Below are 22,103 nucleotides of genomic sequence, written 5' to 3'. Positions count from 1 at the left end.
AAGATTGTTGCGATGCCAAAAAAAATAAAAATATATATATATATAAAAGAACGCTGCCTGAGTAGGCAGCTCACTGGGTTTTGGAACAGAGCCAGTTTGGTCTTCAGAATACATAAACATTTTGCTTCACTCTTCACTTACACTAATTAAAAACCTCAATAAATGAGTTGTTTACATGCATGTCTAATTATATATATTACAGAAACATGTTAAATCTGCATTACTGGCATCTTTTCAAAAAAGGTGGTTATTGAAACGTTCACAGCATGCGCGAGAAATTCCAGCACCTTGGACAGTTCCACACCCACCCCGCCCTCAGGGAATGATAATGATTATTATCAGGCAACTTTTTTTTTCCTCTCGGTATTTCGCCTAGCGGCTCAAGCCACAGCCAATCAACGGAGGATCTGGGACTTGCCGTCGTTGCCTGTGGATACAACAGGGGGAGCTTCAAAGCGCTTGTTTACAGTTGACAGCGGCAGTCTGACAGGAGGACGCATAGGCGAATTTCTCGCTGATGGGATAGAGGTATCCATTTGGGAAGCCCATGGACACTCGTGAATATCAACGCAAATAATAATAATAAAATAATAATAAAAATAACCACTCCTGATTAGACTTATTTTCGCTTCTACGACTGGTGCGCATTTTGTCTGGGTTGCTTTAGGACAAAAGAAGGATATCTTACATTTCATCGCCAACAACTCGCAAGCTTTTTGTTGGACCAAACGCACCGGGCGACATGGAAAACGAAAAATACTTGCCAGAACTGATGGCGGAGAAGGATACTCTGGACCCGTCCTTCCACCACTCATTGCGGCTTCTTGATCAAGGTAAGTCGCGCTGTCATTACCTGTCAAACTCTATAGCCTACTTTTGTCTTAAGCGGCGCGATATTTTGTGTATTTTGCGGGTGGCTTCCGTGGCTTCAAAATGACTGAGAAGGGAGATAACAGCGTCATTTGTCTAGTCTTTACAACATCACGAATGTTCGCTTATTGCAACACATTCCAACATATACTACAGGCTATGCACGTGCATCCCAGCAAACAGAACGTTGCACTAACGTTTGTGTATGGTTCCTATTTGGATATGTTTGAATTGGGGAACCAACTCCTAACGTTCTTTTTTAGAATTGTTTTATTGTATAACTATAATCGAGCCTTCCAAGAACATTCTGGGTACCAAAAATGGTTAGGTGGGCAATCTGTACCTGTCTGTTAAAGCGAATGTTTTACTGTCATTTATTCCTGGCAAAGATGCACTTATTTCATACAGAATTACCTGATTGCTAAACAATATTATGAACATCTTTTATCTCTTCGCGTACAATAACCTACCGGTGAACTTCATGGCAAATCGGTATCCCCAGCCAATCAAGCCACATACACTGACATATGGGTATTTTTCTGTTGGCGGCGAAGAATTAGGCGTTTTTATTCCTCAAGTGGACCAGCTCATTCGCGCTTCTCTAAGGAAGTGGAGCAGATTTACACCGAGGGAGGGCCGACTCATTAATTAATCCGTTTTAAGAGCGGTGCGCGGAACCGATTCTGTCTTTGATACCGTCTGTCTAAGCTGCATTTAGTCGCGTCGCTCGGATGGAAGCGGGTCTTTTGGGGGCTCTCGAGCAAATCAACAACCGACGCAAAGTGTTGAACAACAACCAAAGCCTTTCATCCAAGTTTTGATGAATGTTGTTTTTTAAGCCTTTATCTGTTTTAAAAGTCTTCTATAAAAAAAATTGAGGGACCGTTTACATTTGAAACAAACGAAAAGCGTTCTTGCGTTCCAAAAGCTAAATGGAGCGCAACGGAATGGAAGACGACGCAGGTGTCTCGAGGCATGGAGTTCAGCCGCTCTAAAAAAAAAAAATTGAAAATCTTTCGTCCGCGGTTTTTTTTTTTTTTGTCTTTTTTTTTTAAATTATATATAACTTTCTTAATAGGCTAGTTGTTATGTGTATGTAGGAGGAACCGGGGCAGATGTCACACCTTTTATTATTATTATTATTTATTTATTATTATTATTATTTTTACCTCTGTGGGTTTCTGTGTAGACTCACACTTAAACGTTTTGATTTAAAAATTATGTAGAGCGTTTACAGCATTTTTGATTTGTCCCAGACACTCCCCACAACTTAAAAAAAAGTAATGCCACATGTGACACTATATATAGTGTATATATATATCTTGATATACATATATATGTATATAGTGGATATAGTATCACATATTATATATACACTGTAAAGCAATGAATGAAACAGCAAAATGAAAAAGGTAACATATATCAAATCATTGTTCTGGCCAACAATAAGAGTAATTAGTACATTGGGGGGAAAAATGCCATCATTACATTAAATTACATAAATTATAACATTTTTCATTTTATGAAAAATAAACATGTCTTTAGAAAACAAGTGCATGGGTAATTGGACTTTTGACTCAAAACCTTATAGTTATTGAGTTATAGCCCTTGTGGCAACTTCCCTTTGTTACATCTACCCTGGCCTCCATTATTTACCAAATAACAATAGCAATAATAATAAAAATAATGACAAAAAAAATGCAGAACGAATGTTAAAACATGTGAAGGGCCCCTAGATTAGAACAGTTTCAGGCTGATAAGAGAACTGTCAATGTTCCTGAAGTAATTAGGAACTTCAAGTTATTTGTCAAAGTTATACTCATGAAATGACTTGACACTAATGATGAGATGATTTTTGCCTCACCACACACACTTCAATGAAAATATACCATGCGTCTTACTGGGCAGAATCAGCTGGAGGGTCTCCATCCAAAACCATTGAGTATTAAATCTGGAGAACAGGTGCACAAATTGTTCTGCATGTAGATTTAGGGATGGTGCAGCTGTCTTAGAATGAAAAATGGATTCATGCAATCGAATGTGTGTCATTGCTGTTTGGTTTCACATTGCCCAAGGGTGTGACTGAAGGTCTATGAGCTCACACAATAATGTGGTTTAATGTTTAATAAAACATTTCTGCAGACTCAGCATAATGTGAAACGTGTTCTTTCTGTGCAACTGGGCGAAAGGGGGACTGTTTGAGTTTAATTTCTAAAGACTACAGGGATTGAGAAGAAACTTGGAGGGAATGGCGTAATAATGAATCTGAAATAAGAACAAAGTATCATCCTTTTTCAAATGTGGTTTAACATCGCTGCACGATGATCTGTCCTACTCTAGATCATTCCTCTTGAAAGTCAACATAAAATCAAAGCTGACCCCATTTACTTACTTAATGCATGTTTTTAGCCTTATTGTGCACAACTCATTGGTACACTTTATTCCAAATGCAATAACTTGCTCGACCTCTGAAATAACTTTCAATTTCAGCTCCACTCTGGCATGTTGCGCCCACTTTGCTCAATCGATTTTGAATGGATAAAATCGTTGTTCGTCCTTCATTTTGTCCAGTTAAATGACATTTTTACTCATAAACACGTATGTTGAGTATGAATGCAAAATGAGTGAGCAGCGTTTTATGTTGACTTCAACAGAATGGGGTTTTGACCAAGAAGAGAGATTTCCTTAGACATCGAAGCTGTCCCAACTCTCAGTATAATGGTGTCAGTTGAGCTGTGTGCCCCCTAACATACACCCCAAGATATTGCCTATAGTGAGAAGAGTGAAAAACTATCTATGAGAAATATTCAGATGAGGAAAGCGCTCTGTCACTAGTAACTGTGATTTCTGTAGTAATATTGGCGTGAGAAAGACAAAGAGTTTCTGTCAGAATGAAAGGCGCAGTGCTAGCGATAACACGTTTTCACACTCAGCACTCATCTGAATTATCTTCTCTCTGACTTACACGCTCTCTCTTTAAGAAATGAGGTGGCCTTTTAGCGGGATGACAGCTCCTATCAAGAGGTATTATGACTGGAGGACATCAAATTTAAACTTCTATTCAGTTAAAATGAATTTCAAATAAGAGAAAAAGACAGGGAACGAGAGAGAAACTAAGCAAGCAAGCAAGACAGAGACTGCTTCATGAGTTTATTTGCTCATTCAGTAAGAAAGATCCAATTTGCAAGTAATTAGCTTACATCTCTGAATGTTTTATTGGCAGAAATCAGGATAGGCATCCTGGGGTTTCGAGATATTTGCATGGCTGCCAAATCTTAAGAAAAACTTGACGCTCTTATCTCTAGCGCACCACAGATGGCTCGTGATGTCACATCGAGGAGCTCTCATCTTAGAATCCTTAACTAAATTATGCAATTGGCAGGAGAGGAGAAAGAAAAAAATACTTACAAATACACTTTTGCACATACATCCGCATCCACGTACACAAATGCACTGTTTGCATTTCCACACACACTGCTAAAGAAGCCTAACTGGCTGGAAACAGATGTAGTGGGAGATTTGTTAAACCAGCACCGACCAACAGTGACCAAGCTCCTGAATTTCAAATTTTTCTTCTTACTAATTGCCTATGAGAGGTCTTTATAAGGAGTCTGTGTGGCACTAATTAGTTATTTAGTGCAATTACACTCCATTAAACTACAAAGTGACCCTTAATTGAGGCTCAACAATGTTCAATTTAATGCATCAATAAAGACAGAGAACACACTCAAACCTGAGCTCACATTTAGTAGTTATATACAGTACTATAGCATTTTCCGTGACATATAGGCATATGTATGTGTGTTTACTGTATGCATTTTACTGTATTCAGTTGTTTAGAACAACTTCTGCCAATACCAGTAGTTTGGGGGTTCTGCATTTTTATGCTAGTGTAACGGGAGCCAGCTGGTAGATAGCTGTGCAGGGTGTAAACCTCACTCTCCTGACCTCAAGTGGTGCACTAGCGACTGATGCTAGGGGCTGTAGCCTTAAGCCTCCTTGTTAGAGCACCCACCTCCCACGCTGGAGACCTAGGTTCAAGTCCCATACGGAGCAAGTGTGACATTGGTGCCGTGATCAGGATGGGAGTGAGGTTTAGGGGGGTGGGTGTAACGGGAGCCAGCTGGTAGATAGCTGTGCAGGGTGTAAACCTCACTCTCCTGACCTCAAGAGGTGCACTAGAGGCTGTAGCCTCCTTTAGCCGCCTTGTTAAAGCACCCGCCTCCCACGCCAGAGACCTAGGTTCAAGTCCCGTACGGAGCGGGTAGAACAAGAGCGTCACACTACCTTGTGTCAGATCATGATTATTTACACAACTTTGATTGAAATTTAAATAATTACTTATATATGTATATACATATATATGACTCTACATGTCTTCCATGTTTAATAGGAACTGGTCTCAGTAATAAACAAAGCACTAAAACAAAAAAGCACATTATTACCTCACATTTACAGTCTTAACTCACATTTACTGAATTAATAGTGATTGTCTGGTACGTTTTTATGCCCCCTTTTGACACGAAATAATCATCCCTGATCATCGGCTGTTTTACACAATTGGCCAATGTCTGATACTGTTTTGCAAATGTATCTGTGCATCTCTAAGTTGTGCTGGATATCACCTATTCCTCATATAATGATATACATCACAATACATAAGACTCAATACATTGCAATGTTTCCATCATTATTGGGTCATAAGATAGACCCATGCAGTGTTGTCAGTGTCACATGATTTGTTTCTTTTATCCACTTGGGTTGTTTCTTTTTGCTTTACATGAATTCAACCATAGGAAATGATATAAATGCAAATAAATGAAACGTATCCGCAATATGAGGATCTAAACTATCAATGAAATACGTGAGTAAAAGAATCACAATATATGATTGTATAAGTGTAGCCAAAGCAATTTTGTATGCACAGGAGCTTATATTATACAGACAAACCTCCCTTTTCCTTTACACAAAGTTATGGGTGTGAACAGAGGAAATCTTTTATGCCATCTCTCCTCCAACCCTTGTGGAAGTCGAGGGAACTAAATTGTTGCACACATTTCCAAGGCCTAGAGCGCAGCATGGAATGTGTAAGATGGTCTGTAAGATACTTTTGAGACTCAGGAAGAGACATTGATTCCTGCTATAATACAGAGACTGTTTAAAAAGTGTTTTTTTCTCTCTCTCTCTCTCTCTCTCTCTCTCTCTCTCTCTCTCTCTCTCTCTCTCTCTCTCTCTCTCTCTCGTGTGTGCCCTCTGATCTGTGGCTGAATGCCGGCTTACTAAACCACCCACTAGCAAACAGAAACAACACCTGGCAATGCATCAAAACCTGATAAGCACAGATAGATAGATACAAAGAGAGCGACAGAGAGAGAGAGAGAGAGAGAGAGAGAGAGAGAGATTGAATTGAATGGCACGTTCTTGAGATAATCATTGTTGTCTCGCTGGTGCTTTGAACATCATTAATATATTTGCGTCTGTGTGTGTGGATGGTTGTTGTTATGAGTTTCTGATTTAAGGTCATTTCAGGCAGTACAAACATTGTAGTCGAGGCCAGACTGGGACCAAATTTCACACTCACACTCATCCAGGCCACTCCATGATCCACAACAAATTTCAACTTACTGTAATGTAGCCTATCTAAAAAAAAAAAAAAAGCATAATTTGCAAAATGAGCTTCGACAGACTGATCACATTTTGGATTGTACAGGAGAAACATTTTCATTAACAATTAAAGTTTGTATAGCAGGGGTTTTAAGCTCATTTTAAAAGTACCCATTTGTACTAAACATCACGTAATGCAAGGCCAAATAATGTATCCGAAAAAGAGCATTATCACAAATTAAAGTCTGTGTAAAAAAAAAAAAAAAAAGGTTTGCTTTTCAGTCAAACTCCGGCAGAGTAAAATCTGTGTAAATGCATCATATTTATTAGTTTAATGATTCAGTGAAGACTTAGAAACAATGAAGAAATCCACTTTTTACCTTTCCTTGAATGTGTGTACCCATGCATGTGTGAGACCGAATGGTGCGGTTCTCTGGTTGGATTGGTTGTGCTTGACACCACTGATGTCAAACAATTGGTGGGTGTTTTTAACCACTGCTATTAGTGGTTTGTCACTCTATACTGTGCTGGTCAGCATCAGCAAGCCTCAAAACCTCAACCTACGACTACCCATATTTTTTTAGCAAATTTATAAAAAACAAGCGCAAATTTGCTTACAGTAGGTGGACTCTGCATTGGGCAGGCAATCAAATAGAATAAAAGTAATTAAATGATAATAAAATGGTGGGTCAAATCAGGTGCAAGGCCTGATTATAGTTCAGGTGAGGACAGGACAAGGAAAACCGACCTGGGATCAGCTCTCAAGAGTTGTTAATAAACCCTCGTATGCATGACGTCCACTTCAGTGGACAGATTTATCAAACCATTTTTAACCATGGGTGATTCACTTTGAACCTTAACAATAATTCTATATGACTGTCATCTTTTCATGTCATTGTGTTTTTATTTATTACAACATAAATTTAGCATGGCTGACGAAAGTGGGGATGGCCTAGCAACAATTACCACTACATTCTGTTGAGGTGGACAGATGTTTAACATGTGTATGGGGCGGCTGTGTCTCAGTTGGTAGAACGGGTCGGCCACTAATCGCTGGGTTGGTGATTCCCACATGCTGAAGTGTCCTTGGGCAAGACACTGAACCCCAAGTTGCTCCCAATGGCAGGCTAGCACCTTACATAGCAGCTCTGCTGTCATTGGTGTATGAATGTGTGTGTGAATGGGTGAATGAGTCACAGTGTAAAGCGCTTTGAATACCGTTAAGGCTTAAAAAGGCGCTATATAAGTGCAGACCATTTGCCATTTGTATCATTTTGAAAATGTAATGGTTTGAAGTAAAAAATGCAAACAAAAAACAAACATTTAATGCTGAATTCACTAAATGGTTGCACCACTTTTGTGGTATTTTAGCGCTAAAACCTGCGTCTAATCTACTAACCACTCATCCAGGCTACCCAGGTAATACATCTGCTGAAATAGCACTGTTCAGTAAATATTCAAATTAGGTTATTGTCTTTCTTTTTAGTGCAAAAATGCCTCCCTTCTATGCACATTTTTTGCTTATTTCAGAATGCTCTTTATTCCCAAAACGTAAGTGTTATTTGCCTGGTGCAGTACATGAAAATAAATGGTAGAAATACACTATAAATGAATGCAAAGCACACTAAACAAGAGAAAGCAGTCCTTATTTCTGAACGATTTAATGTGGATTGCTTTGTGCACCTGCCAGAAATGGGCATTAAACAGATTCATATTTTGGTCAATCTCAAGCTATACTTTTATTTGTCCTTTTTCATGCTGTCACTAGTTGATCCTGCTTAGGCGGCTAATGACAAGTGCTTATTTCAGGAAGTATTTTTGCTGAAAGGATTTGTTTAGTCATGTGGCAATGTGCTATGTCTCACTCTGTTTCATTCTCTGATTGCCCCTTTGGTTCTCTTTTACATTCTCTCTGTGTTAAGTGAGAACTGTTTCCTAAGAGACGCAAACTGTTCCTCATAAAATCGAATGACTGCTCGTTAACTGCCGTCAACACATATTGATTTTACCCTTAACATCTGATTAAAGTTTGTAGTTATGCCAACAGAAATGTAAGTGCAGCATAGTTCTAGCGGGAAGACAAGCAGCTTTACATCATTAGCTAGGTAATTCCCAGCCAATCACATGTTAGCCGTTGCTTTATAAGTCTGCTCACAATCTATCACGTTGCTGTTTCATTGTTCTAACACAACGTGCAACCTCCACCACCCCACCACCACCAGTTGAGTCCCGTCCCGTATGGGGGTAGGCTCCTCGCCCCTGTCTCCTATCTCCGGCAGGATATGACGGTTCCGAGTACAACTTCTTCGGACTGCCAATCAGGTTTCCTAAAGGGCATTGTGTTTTTAGGAAAAGTAGCCCATGCATGTCTGGTCTGACATTGTTTTAAGTATCTATTTTACATTCATGTTTGCGATAGATGTTTCAGTGTCACCTTAAATAACTCATTCTCATTCTCCAGCCAGTGTCGTTTCTTGGCTCTTCTACAGGTGTAATCATCTCCAACAGGCTGTGCATGACAGGGTGGCTGATTTTAAAGCATTCCCAGCCCCTAAAATGCACCGATGTGGAAAACATACCACACTTCTCATTGTCTTTTGAGGCTTGGAAAAAATAGAGAGTCTGTTTTGTGTCTGCGTTTGACAGTCTCAGCAGTTCTTCGTGGGGGCATTCTCAGGTCAACTCAAAAAACAAATGAGCCTGGAATCTCAGAAGCAGAGCAGTGATTTCGGCACCACAGGTCAAGGATAATGAGCCAGAGCATGTAATTGTGAAATACCGTCTCTGCGTGTTTGGGCAAAAGAGGCTGTCCGTTCCCCCTCCCTCTTTCTCTGTCTTGCCCTTGATAGCTGGAAATCCACAGCGTGATGTGTAGCGCTCTCATCAAATGACCTGTGGCTACCCATAATCCCCCTCTGCTGCAGTGGTTTCATGAGGCATGGAAAGAAACTCGCTCTTTAGGAATTGTTCACAGAAAAATAAATATTCTGTCATAATTTACTCACCTTCTATGGGGTGCCGTTTGTAAAGTGGCTCACGCTGAAAATAACAGCAACATTTTGTCACATTTAGCTTCAAACAATGTTTAAAAATCTGGTATGAATTTTTGACGGTCACTTTTTAGCACATTTACAACAATATTTGTTAACATAGAGATATTTTAAATAGTTAAATCTAAATATTAAATGCTACACTTAAATGTTAAATGTTAAATATAAATGTTAAATATAAATATAAATGCTAAATATAAATATAAATGTTAAATATAAATATAAATATAAATGTTATATCTAAATGTTAAATATAAATCTAAATGTTAAATATAAATATAAATATAAATGTTATATCTAAATATTAAATATAAATCTAAATGTTAAATCTAAATGTTAAATCTAAATGTTAAATATAAATGTTAAATATAAATATAAATATAAATGTTAAATTTAAATGTTAAATATAAATATAAATATAAATGTTAAATCTAAATGTTAAATCTAAATGTTAAATCTAAATGTTACATCTAAATGTTTCGTGTGAAACTAAATATTTAGCTAATATGCAAATTTAAATGCCGGTAACCGGAAGTGCCAAAATAAAAGCTCGAGGAGGTCAGTGGGTAGTGTCAAATAACGAATAAAAAACATCTCATCAGGGAAATGGACTCTTGGACATGGATTATCATGATAAAAACTAACTAAAAGAATAAGCACGTTTGGATAAACTGTAACTGTAAACAGTAGACTACTTTGAGGTTTTAGTGTCACTTTTATGAAAGATGAGGGACTTATGACCTGTGGCCATTATAGCCAGCCACGAGGGGGCTCACTTCGACTGATCTGTCATGTTTGCTTGCATAAAGGCCAGCAAGAGCCAATCTCTACCCGCCCCTGACCAGGAAAGGTACTGTCGGTCATGGCCGCTATGTGAAGATGTCAAACGAATCGGCGTTAGCCGAGAACATCGGCAGAGCCGTCCTGGCGGCTATACAAAATTTTTCAACAGCGACAGCAACAGCCTCTGGGACACCACAGAACACCTCAGTAAGTATGTTTTCCAAATCACGTAGCGTTGGATTCTTGTTAAGGCTAACTTTACGAAACTAGCTAAGTAGAGATTTGCTACTAGCACCAATGCACTTTATGTGTAACACATTTGATTCTATAAGCCGTAAAATTCACACCGGTTAAGTGACGCAGTGGGATGAACTCTTGAGTAAATAAATGTGAGTTCAAGATTATGTGAAGATGGTCTGAGCAGCAAAGCACACATTATATAATTTAGCGTAACAGCTAACGGAGGCTCACAAATGACACTGTAAATTGTCGGTCAAATGGAAATCTGCCTCTGTCCTCAGTCAGACATCTCACCTTGGTTTACCTGCTGGCATTTGCTCACAAGATAAAACCCGTTCTCTGCTTGGCTAGGAGAGAGAAAGAGTAATGCTGATGGAGGACAGAGGCAGTCACAATGATAAATACATTTAATCTAATGTTAATAAAGTACCAGAGTCAGAGTGCATACTGTTAAAAAACATAAAATGTATCTCTCTTTGTTTGCCAATCTCAACCCTGGTTTTTGACTGCTGGGCATATAAACATTAAAAACACATGGAATGTCTAATAATAATAATAATAATGTTGAATAATAAATAATGTTGCCCATATTTTGCTTTTGTCTCTTCAGGCTCCCACCACCTACAGTAACACACTGGGGCCAGCCACACCCACCACCTCCACTGGGACATCATATCGCTCGGTATACTTTCATACTCTTGTAACCTAGCTGGCTGTTTGTTGGTTTTTTAATGTGTGTGGTGTAATGTTTCAGCATTAGTTCCAATCATGGTGGCATGTTTTACACAACACCAACATGTGACAAGATAACAATGTCTTTGGTATTTTGTTCATATTTTAAAACTCCTCAGGGCTCCAGCACCAGCGCTAACATACCTTTACCAGCAACAGACTTTGCTTCAGTGACCTGTCTTTCAGTAAGTATTCATTAATATTCATGTTCATATTTGTTTGATGGATTTCTCATTTACATTTCAGTAACCTCTCATCTTTTGAGTGTCAATTTTATTTAAACATTTTATTTTACATAAACATTAAAAAAAAAAAAATGTACAGTACAATCTATAATTCTATTCAGTCAGAGAGATAATGAGTAGATGTGAATGCTCATCTGTTATAATGTCTGTAATTCTCTCTTTAATAACCGTTGTTTGTTATAGAAACTTGCCAAATGTCATATTCTTTGCTGTGTTCTAGAATGACTACCAAGGAAGACATCAGATTTCCAAAGAGGAGCTCGAACATGTTCTTTCTCTGAAAACCACCTTTACAGAAGCGGCATCTATTCTTTCAATTTCAAGGCCAACTTTCTACAAGTTACTTCAAGACTATAATATGCCAACGTCAAAATTTAAGAGCATCAGTGATCAACAGTTGGATATTGAATTGTCACAAATAAAAACTGAACACCCAAATGTTGGAGAAGTGATGCTTATGGGACATCTCCGCTCCAAAAACATTGTGGTTCAAAGACAACGAGTAAGAGATTCACTCCGAAGGATGGACCCAATTGGTGTCCTAGCCAGGAGAAGAACAGCAATAGCTAGGCGAGTATACTCTGTCCCACATCCAAATTTCATATGGCATGTAGACGGAAATCATAAGTTGATTAGGTGGAAATTGGTTGTTCATGGTGCCATAGATGGCTACAGTAGGATGTTAATGTTTCTTCACTGCTCCAACAATAATCGTGCTGAAACTGTAAGAGATCTCTTTACTGCAGCTGTTCGACAGTTTGGCAGACCACTGCACATCAGGACTGATCACGGAGGAGAGAACGTTCAGATTTGGGAGGACATGCATGTGAGCAGGGGGATGGCTCTGTCTTAACAGGAAGTTCTGTACACAACCAGAGGATCGAGCGTTTTAATCGAGACTTGAACAAAAACTGCAGCCATATTTATGCACCCATTTTTTATGAACTGGAATCCCTGGGTATCCTAGACATAGACAATGCAACAGACCTATTTTGTCTCCATTATGTCTTTCTACCCAGAATCAACCGCACTTTGGAGGAATTCAAAGCTGGATTTAACAATCACTCTATGTCATCTGAAGGAAATAGAACACCAGTTCAGCTTTTTACTCTGGACAGTGATTTGCCTCATCTTCACAACCCAGAACTCTCAACAGCAGGGGTAGTTTTTGTTCCTCAGCAAACTCTCAAAGTGTACTTTCCCCATTGAATGACAGGGATTTGCAAGAACTGAATGATGCCATTAACCCTCTTCAAAATGACAACAACAATGGCAAAACATTGTTTCAGAGAACACAACAGTTTATTTTTGATTAACTTGTAAATGTGTGATCTCAGCATATAACATGTACAATTGTGTAACATTAGTCTTATTTCACTTTCAAAAGTACACTGTGAAACAAATTTCAGGGCTCTACAGATGTATTGATACATAACTGTCTTCCACTACATTGCAATACATTGTTCCTGATTTTTAAAGTACCTAAATGTGCAAAGTAAAACAACTCAGTGAAGTAAAACAATACTTGTCAGTGTTTTGTAATATCTTATATATTACATAACTATTGTCTCTTTATTATGTATTTCTTAGAAGATGGCTGTTCACAAGGTAAGAACAAAACGTGTTTTCAGTGATTTTTGTGATTATGCATTTTGCAGCTACTAAAAGGTTTGGTAAAGTGCTTGAGGAGTAGGAATAGAAGGAATTTTTTTCAACACATGAACAAATACAATCTTCAGTTTATCACAAAATATTCAACATCAATAAATCTGAATATACATGGCTTTCAATGGCGAGGAGGGGAATTCATAATTGTAATCTAAAAAGTACTTAATTTCTACAGAAGAACCTTACTTGAGTAAATGTCATTGTTAATTCCTTCACTACTGTTTCAGTATAAAAAAACTCTGGTAGTTAAATTCATCAACTATAATTGTTAAAAAACACACAACAAGGTTGAAGTAACTACATTAGTGATTTATTACTCTGACTGATTCCATATCCTTCCAATCATACAGTATAAAGAAGGGTCAGATACAGTCTCACAGAGGTAAACACTTTTTGTAATTAACATCCACAAACAGGAATATCGTTTATAACAATCAGAAACCACATGGAAACCAGAGCTGATAGCTCCATCAATCCTTTTATACTTAAACGTACAGCCAAACATTAAGTCCTTAAACTATAATGAACTGAAAGGGACTACGGTTGCACACTCTTGTTCAAGTACAGCTTTAAAATTACTGAGGTGTTCTGTGGTGTCCCAGAGGCTGTTGCTGTCGCTGTTGAAAATTTTTGTATAGCCGCCAGGACGGCTCTGCCGATGTTCTCGGCTAACGCCGATTCGTTTGACATCTTCACATAGCGGCCATGACCGACAGTACCTTTCCTGGTCAGGGGCGGGTAGAGATTGGCTCTTGCTGGCCTTTATGCAAGCAAACATGACAGATCAGTCGAAGTGAGCCCCCTCGTGGCTGGCTATAATGGCCACAGGTCATAAGTCCCTCATCTTTCATAAAAGTGACACTAAAACCTCAAAGTAGTCTACTGTTTACAGTTACAGTTTATCCAAACGTGCTTATTCTTTTAGTTAGTTTTTATCATGATAATCCATGTCCAAGAGTCCATTTCCCTGATGAGATGTTTTTTATTCGTTATTTGACACTACCCACTGACCTCCTCGAGCTTTTATTTTGGCACTTCCGGTTACCGGCATTTAAATTTGCATATTAGCTAAATATTTAGTTTCACACGAAACATTTAGATGTAACATTTAGATTTAACATTTAGATTTAACATTTAGATTTAACATTTATATTTATATTTATATTTAACATTTAAATTTAACATTTATATTTATATTTATATTTAACATTTATATTTAACATTTAGATTTAACATTTAGATTTAACATTTAGATTTATATTTAATATTTAGATATAACATTTATATTTATATTTATATTTAACATTTAGATTTATATTTAACATTTAGATATAACATTTATATTTATATTTATATTTAACATTTATATTTATATTTAGCATTTATATTTATATTTAACATTTATATTTAACATTTAACATTTAAGTGTAGCATTTAATATTTAGATTTAACTATTTAAAATATCTCTATGTTAACAAATATTGTTGTAAATGTGCTAAAAAGTGACCGTCAAAAATTCATACCAGATTTTTAAACATTGTTTGAAGCTAAATGTGACAAAATGTTGCTGTTATTTTCAGCGTGAGCCACTTTACAAACGGCACCCCATAACCTTCTTCTTGTTTTAAACCCATATGACTTTCTTTCTTCAGTGGAACACACACACACACACACACACACACACACACACACACACACACACACACACACACACACACATGTTGTGTTTCCATGTTTTATGGGGACTTTCCATAGACATAATGGTTTTTATACTGTACAAACTTTATATTCTATCCCCTAAACCTAACCCTACCCCTAAACCTAACCCTCACAGAAAACTTTCTGCATTTTTACATTTTCAAAAAACATAATTTAGTATGATTTATAAGCTGTTTTGCCTCATGGGGACCGACAGAAATGTCCCCACAAGGTCAAACATTTATGGTTTTACTATCCTTATGGGGACATTTGGTCCCCACAAAGTGATAAATACACGCTCACACACACACACACACACACACACACACACACACACACACACAAACACAAACACAAACACACACACACACACAAATATATTTAAATGAATCTTCAAGCTGCTCTTTTCATCATATTGTTACAAGGGGCTTCAAAAAGGACAGAAAGTACCATATATTCTTTCCTACACTTTCTATACTATAAAAGTAGTTATAGTAAGGCACTTTATAGTAAATGTACGTGAATGGGGTCTGTTCATACAGTAAATGGTAAAATATGCATTGCATCATGTCAAATGCAGAAACGCATTAATGCCAGCAACATTCCATTAAATTAAATTTTCTTACCCCATTGGCATTTTTTTTTCTTGTTAAAAGCCGCACAAAATTTTGTTCGATTTATTGTTGCAATAAGACAATTATTGTATCTATGCACATTTTACCATGGTTAAATCCATTCTGCAGAATTCCACAGATTTTCCTCAATATCAGCACAGAAAATGGCAAAAAAGTTCTGCCTCCAATTAAAATCTGGTTCCTTCCTGGGCTACTTTTGGCTTCAGAAGACTTGGAATTCTGTCAAACACCAACAGAATTCTCATTTTGGGGTGATCTGTTCCTTTATATAATGCAAGTGCTCCTTGTGAATCAATGGAAAATCTTTGGCGCAAGCAGTACACCGGTTCAAAAAGCTAAACGATCCTTAAACTCCACCATTCTTGCAATTGGGAGCTCACGGGGAGGCTGTCAGGCAACCCACCAAACCTCTGGCACTCTAATGTTAATCTAGGCCACCAGTCCACCCCTATGGAATATCCTTCTTCAATTATACAGTATTAATCTGCTACAGGATGTTAATGCATCACACAGTAGAGCACGGGACAGTACTACAACAGCAGCCCTGGATAACAGAGGATTAGAGAGAGAGAGAGAGAGAGAGAGAGAGATGCTCTGTTAATCAGTATGTCTTTGGGCTACAGTTTGAATAAGGCCGCACTCCTCCTTGGGGAGAAAGTTATTTATCAAGGACTGGAGCCAAATTAAATTTCAAAAGGAGGAGAGAATGCAATAGGAGAATGAAATGGAAGGATGAAATTGTAATTGTAATGGGTAAAAAATATAGAAGAGAGGCCGCAAGGGGGAAACAAGCTAGACAGATCCGAAATAATTAACCTAGTATGAAAGAGAAAGACAGATATGATAGTATGTATGTAAATAAGATGACTCTTCATGGTGCGTGTGTTCACTGAATACTGTATATCAGAATTGTTACTGAATTAAATGAATAGTTCACCCCAATAAGAAGTTTTTGTCATTATTTACCTCCATGTCATTTGAAACATGTGCTGCTATTGTTTTCTATAAAATAGCTATAACTATTACATCTTACTTTAATCATTTTATTCTGCAGTATAGTTGCTAAAGTAAATGTACGTTGTTTTAAATTAGTTTTAGATATTATTTTTGGAAAAAAGACATAAAACAAATCAAAAACTTTGTTGCAGTGTATTATGGGGCAAAGACCACCCTCTCTCATGTTTCTGTTCTCTTCAATCAGTCTTTAACTCACACAAAAAAAACTCTCTTATTAATAACACTGTGTATTGCCAATTTTATTCATGATAAGAAATGCACAATGATGCATATATTATGATTCATGAAGTTGCTAGCCATCACGTTATAATCTAGCTGCATTAAGCATGCACGCTTGAGGGATGAGCGTCCCCGCAACAGAGTTTACCTCAGCCGGGTGCTGTTTCAATCTCTCCCCCTTAGGTTGGGACACTTCGCGCAACTCATAGAAGAGGCGCTGACTGCACAGAGAAATGTCAGTTTCAGAGTTTGTAGTTATTGACATGACCTGCTTCCTTATAATTTGAACTTTAATAAAGGATGCATTAAAGATATAATGGCGAGGTGTTTCCTTCAAAGACACTCCACAAGCAAGTTTTGCTTCAGTGGAACGGCAACTCCAGCTCTGTTGTGTTTCACATCGAGAGTGTTTCTGTATTTACTTATTTTGTATTTTTGCATTATAATTCCCTCGTACTTTGTGATCTACATCACATGAAGTGGTTTGCAAAGTTTAGAGTGCATCTGGACTTTGAGCTGTGTAATTCTTTCTCTCTTCATTCAGGCACGAACTACAGTAATGCTCTCGAGCATCATCATTAGAGTTTCATATGATCTCATGTTATTTTACATGATATCTCTGCTTTTGATGTAAAAATGTATACAGGCATGCTTACAACACTTGTGCACATTGGATAAGCTGATAAGAATCCTGGTAAAAGTGTTTATTTTCAATGCGAAATTTGGGTAATAGGCAAAAATCTTCCTGTGTCAACTGTTTTTTGCTTAAACTGTTTATGACCTACATTTATCTGTTTAAAGTCAAATTAGTCCCATTAAGAGTACACTAGCTTGGCCTCAATGCTAACACACATGGACTAAAAGCCACAAAAGTCTACTTTTTTACTTTAATCAGTATAGTTGGTGCAAAAACAGAATTTAGTTGGGAACAAACAAACAAGTGTGGATATGCCAGATTTGCTGCTCTCCTCTGGGTTTCACTGGAAACACAACCAGACACATTCTGTGGATACTGCAGAGGAATCTAGCTTCTAAGTGGAATATGTTTGGTCAGAGAAACATCTTGCATTACATTTACATTTATGCATTTGGCAGACACTTTTATCCAAAGCGACTTACAGAGCACTTATTACAGGGACAATCCCCCCGGAGCAACCTGGAGTTAAGTGTCTTGCTCAAGGACACAATGGTGGTGTCCATGGGGTTAGAACCTGTGACCTTCTGATTAACAGCCCTGTGCTTTAGCCAAAGCCAAAAGAGGAATTTCCCTACTAAATTACTCACTTGAAGTTATGTCAATGTATTGACACTCGGGGTTGAACTTGGGAGCCCCAAACACATCTGATACTTGAGAAAAGGCCAATGACAATTGGCGAGTGGAATTTGCATGCCACTCCCCCGGACATACGGGTATACAAGGAGACAGCTTGCATCCACTCATTCAGATTTGTTCTTCAGAGCCGTTCAGTGTAGAGCTTCCATTCACCTCCAAAATTGTACAAGCTGCTGGATATATGGCGCATTTACAGCTGGTTCTCTCTCCTCGCATAGATAAGTGCAGAGACCGCCCCTGGGTGCTTCAGCAGCCACACAAAAAAAAAGAGTATATTTTTTCTAAAAGAGTGAGCACTGATGAGAGCGTCTTTTTAAAGATGCCTTTCAGTCTACGTGCATTTCCAGGTTGCGGTCAGTGTCTTTCATTCTCTGACGGTCACGATCCCTGTCTCACGTGACCGTAGTCACGCAGGGACAGCGTTTGTGGGTGGCTCATGTTCTCATTGCGAGAGTGTGACCATGGCAACATTGTGATTGCGGCTTTCTTTCTTTCATTGAGAGAAAGCCACTCCAGCCACTCCCCGTCCTGGTCCTTCTGCTTACATGCACAAGGCCACGGCGGTTAGCACTGGGGGCGATTTGGGGGCTTTAATGGGAGCATTTGTGCCAGGTGAATCCCCACAGACCTCCCATTCCCCAGCACACTCGTTTCTACCGGTCGAGTTCATGGATGAGTCAGGTGGCTCACCGTAGGTCGGGCTTAATGTCTCATTCACTCATCACTGCATTGTAGAGCGCGCCCAGTCAGAGGCCAAAGCGGCGCTGATGGCAATTCTTGCCCGGGATGTCACGAGTGTCAGGCTGGAGTGGAAACCTCCACCCCACCCTGAACATTCACGGCTGGATGATTGGTTCCTGGGTTCAGAGCACCACACACCGCCCCGCTCTGCCTTAGTACCTTTCTTCTAGGAGGTGCATGAGGAACTCACAAAGTCATGGCGTGTACCTTTTTACTGCCCGGTCCTGTTCCTTGGGTTCTTCTGCTCTCACTAACCTTGTTGGCAGGGCACCAGGTGATACACAGAGGTTCCTCGGGTGGAGCAGGCATTTGCGGTGCTCCTGTGCCCGCAAAATGCCTCCACCTGGCGGAATCGTCCTGGGCTCCTGTCCAGGGCCTGTAAGTTCACTTCATCTTTGCTGGCAAGCACGTGTTACGGTAGCATATATAAATATATAAATTGCCAAGGCGGTCTATGCTCACTTCGCATGCCGCAACTCACCCTCGATTTTCTCCTTTGGAGTCAGCAGGGCCTGAATTTGTTGCAGGCCACTCACATCCCAGTCAACCCCAATCGCACGGTGGATGCGCTGTCCTGACAGGTGATGCTCAGAGGAGAGTGGAGAATCCACCCCCAGGTGGTTCAGCTGATTTGGAGTCGATTCGTGAAGTGCAGGTAGACCTGTTTGCTTCCCAGGAATCCTCAAACTGCCCACTATCGTACTCCCTGGCAGAGACCCTGCTCGACACAGATGCATTGGCACACAGCTGGCCCCGGGCCCTGAGCAAATATGCAATTCCCCCAGTGAGAATGCTTGCACAGACTCCGTGCGAAGTCAGGGATGACGAAGAACAAGTCGTGTTGGTGGCACCATACTGGCCCACCCAGACTTGGTTCTAGGAGCTCATGCTCCTCGCGACAGCCCCTCCCTGGTGATTTCCCCTGAGAAGGACCTCCTTTCTCAGGAACGGGTGATTTGACACTCACGCCCAGACCTCTGGATCCTCCATGTCTGGCCCCTGTTTGGGATGCAGGAGACCTAAGTGAACTACCACCAGCAGTTGTAGACACTATCACTCAGGCCAGAGCTTCCTCTACGAGGCCTTGACACCTTGAAGTCTGTTCGCAAATTTGTGTATTCTCCGAGGTGAAGACCCTCAGAGGTGTGCAGTCAGGTTGTGCTTTCCTTCCTGCAGGGGAGGTTGGAGGGGTGGATGTCCCCCTCCACCTTGAAAATGGGTACGAACAGGTAAGGATTAAGACGGTAAGTCCTTGGGGAAGCATGACTTCGTCATCAGGTTCCTTAGAGGAGCCAGGAGGTTGAATCATCCTAGGCCATGCCTTATTCCCTCATAAGAACTCTTTGTAATCTTGCTGGGCCTACAGAGAGCCCTCTCATTTAAGTCAGCCTCCAGACTGCGCTGAGTGCATCTCAGTGTGCTGAGAGGGAGAGAGAGAAGACATGACTTTTCAAGGCATTTCTTGACCACTACTGGCGTTACCTCATCTTGACTTGCCCTCTTTCCTTATATTATTAAAACAGGAACTTTACAAGGTTTTAAAAAAATAACTTTCATAGTTACTATCCAGTATAATTAAACTTTTCGTGCATACGATCAAACCGGTGTGATTATATTTGGCTGGCTTAGACGCGTATGATCAAACCAGTGCAATCTGCCTTTTTTGTTCTGTTTACAAGCTGTTTACAAGCAAAAGACTAAAGCAGTTATCATAATGATCTAGCTGCTAAAATAGTCTTTTCAACATCATAATATCTTTAGTTTTCTAAGTTACAAACTTTCAAAATGCCTCATTCCCTCATGGAACCTCACTTTAGTCTTGCTGGGTCTTACACAGAGGATAGGGAATGTCTTGGTTACTGTTGTAACATCCATTCCCTGATGGAGGGAACGAGACTTTGTATCCCTCCTGCCACTGAACTACCTGCTGAAATGGCCGGGACACTGTCTCGGCTCCTCAGAACAAACCTGAATGAGTGGATGCAAGCCATCTCCTTTTATGCCCGGATGTCCAGGGGAGTGGCATGCAAATTCCACTCGCCAATTCTCATTGACCTTTTCTCAAATATCAGAGGTGTTTGGGGGTCCCAAGTTCGACCCCTAGTGTCACTACATCAAGACAACTTTCTCTATCAGGGATATATACCTCTATACAACAGTAACCACAATGTTTTTGGTGCAGGAAACCTTGACTAACATTATCAAAAGAGAAAACATGCTAAGTAGAATATGGTACTGTTTATGAGAAACAAGAGGTGTCAGAATAAGTATTACCCATAATTTATGAGCATACAAAAGTCTTGCGTTAGCATGTGGGATGCTGTCACTGGGACCAAAAATTCAAGTGCATAATTGTTGTAATAATTATTCTGGATGTTTATTGACCGTGTTATAAAGAGAGAAAATGCCCTGTAATCATGTTTAACAGTAGAACAAACCAGCCCCCCCAGGCGCCGTCGAAATGGTTAGAGGAAGCGCTTCTCTTCTTTGCGTGGCTGTATAAAAAAATAACAGCATAAAGCTTCTCTCACAGAGCTTTCAGACCCCCGTCCACAAGAGAAACAACATAATAAGCACACACACACTGTTATAGGGGTAATGGGTAAAAAGTGAGTATCCAGCAGGGTTATGGAGGTGCATAAATCTTTAATAGCGCAGAGGTGCAGAAACAGCATATCAGTAAATTAAACTTAAGTGGATTTTCAGGCTTTTGGAGAAAGAGAAGATATTCCGTAATGTGCTGAGAGTTGAGAAGGAGAGAGAAAGATGTGACTTTTCAAGGCATTTCTTGACCACTACTGGTGTTATCTCATCTTGACTTGCCCTCTTTCCTAATATAATTAAAACAGGAACTTTACAAGGTTTAAAAAAAGATTCATAACTTTCACAGTTACTATAATTATCCTTTTTGCACGTACAATTAAACCGGTGTGATTACGCTTGGCTGGGAGTACCAGCTGCTAAAATAGTCTTTTCACATCACAATATCTTTAGTTTTACAAACTTTCAAACTGTTTTGATGCAGTGCTGCGGCCATGTTTTCTGACCTCAAACAAAGAATATCCAAACTAGTCAGTTCACTCGAGCCATCTCCCATTCCTTCCGTCACAACCACTTCTGGGGCTGGGAAAGTGGAAAGGCTAGTTTTTGAACGTTCTATGCTCCTCCTTGTATGCTTCTATGATGAGACAAACTCAGAATCCCATCTTGCATTGCAATGAAAATATGGTGGCACGCATAGTCGGCAAACGTGTTTGCAATTGCACCT

The 22,103-nt window shown here is 39.4% G+C and overlaps 2 protein-coding genes across 3 annotated transcripts in view; both read left to right on the top strand.

Annotated features, from left to right (window-relative positions):
- Positions 1-483: 483 nt before the first annotated feature.
- Positions 484-22,103, top strand: part of LOC127650931 (KH domain-containing, RNA-binding, signal transduction-associated protein 3-like) — a 167,582-nt gene continuing 145,962 nt past the window's right edge. Inside the window, exon 1 of the mRNA XM_052136588.1 lies at positions 484-833. Within this exon, the coding sequence (XP_051992548.1) occupies positions 743-833 (91 nt within the window). The 5' untranslated portion in view covers positions 484-742. The remainder of the gene's footprint in view (positions 834-22,103) is intronic.
- On the top strand, positions 10,348-13,046 carry LOC127650936 (uncharacterized). 2 transcript variants are annotated; one of them, XM_052136601.1, is made up of 5 exons: positions 10,348-10,514; positions 11,158-11,229; positions 11,399-11,464; positions 11,745-12,094; positions 12,271-13,046. In XM_052136601.1, exons 1-5 carry the CDS (start codon positions 10,404-10,406, stop codon positions 12,308-12,310), a joined length of 639 nt encoding a protein of 212 aa, XP_051992561.1. In that variant the 5' UTR covers positions 10,348-10,403; the 3' UTR covers positions 12,311-13,046. The 2 variants fall into 2 exon arrangements, with proteins under 2 accessions (XP_051992561.1, XP_051992560.1); XM_052136600.1 differs by having other exon boundaries at positions 11,745-13,046.

Source organism: Xyrauchen texanus, chromosome 10, assembly GCF_025860055.1.
Source record: "Xyrauchen texanus isolate HMW12.3.18 chromosome 10, RBS_HiC_50CHRs, whole genome shotgun sequence".
NCBI classification, from domain to species: Eukaryota; Metazoa; Chordata; class Actinopteri; order Cypriniformes; family Catostomidae; genus Xyrauchen; species Xyrauchen texanus.
The sequence above is the reverse complement of the archived record's forward strand: the minus strand, read 5'-3'. Positions and strand labels throughout refer to the sequence as shown.

Excerpts from the sequence above, each read along its gene's own strand:
- LOC127650936 (XM_052136600.1), top strand. The coding sequence starts at position 10,404 with ATGTCAAACGAATCGGCGTTAGCCGAGAACATCGGCAGAGCCGTCCTG. Across the intron at positions 10,515-11,157 it reads GGACACCACAGAACACCTCA|GCTCCCACCACCTACAGTAA; the intron begins GTAAGTATGTTT and ends TTGTCTCTTCAG. Across the intron at positions 11,230-11,398 it reads CTGGGACATCATATCGCTCG|GGCTCCAGCACCAGCGCTAA; the intron begins GTATACTTTCAT and ends AAAACTCCTCAG.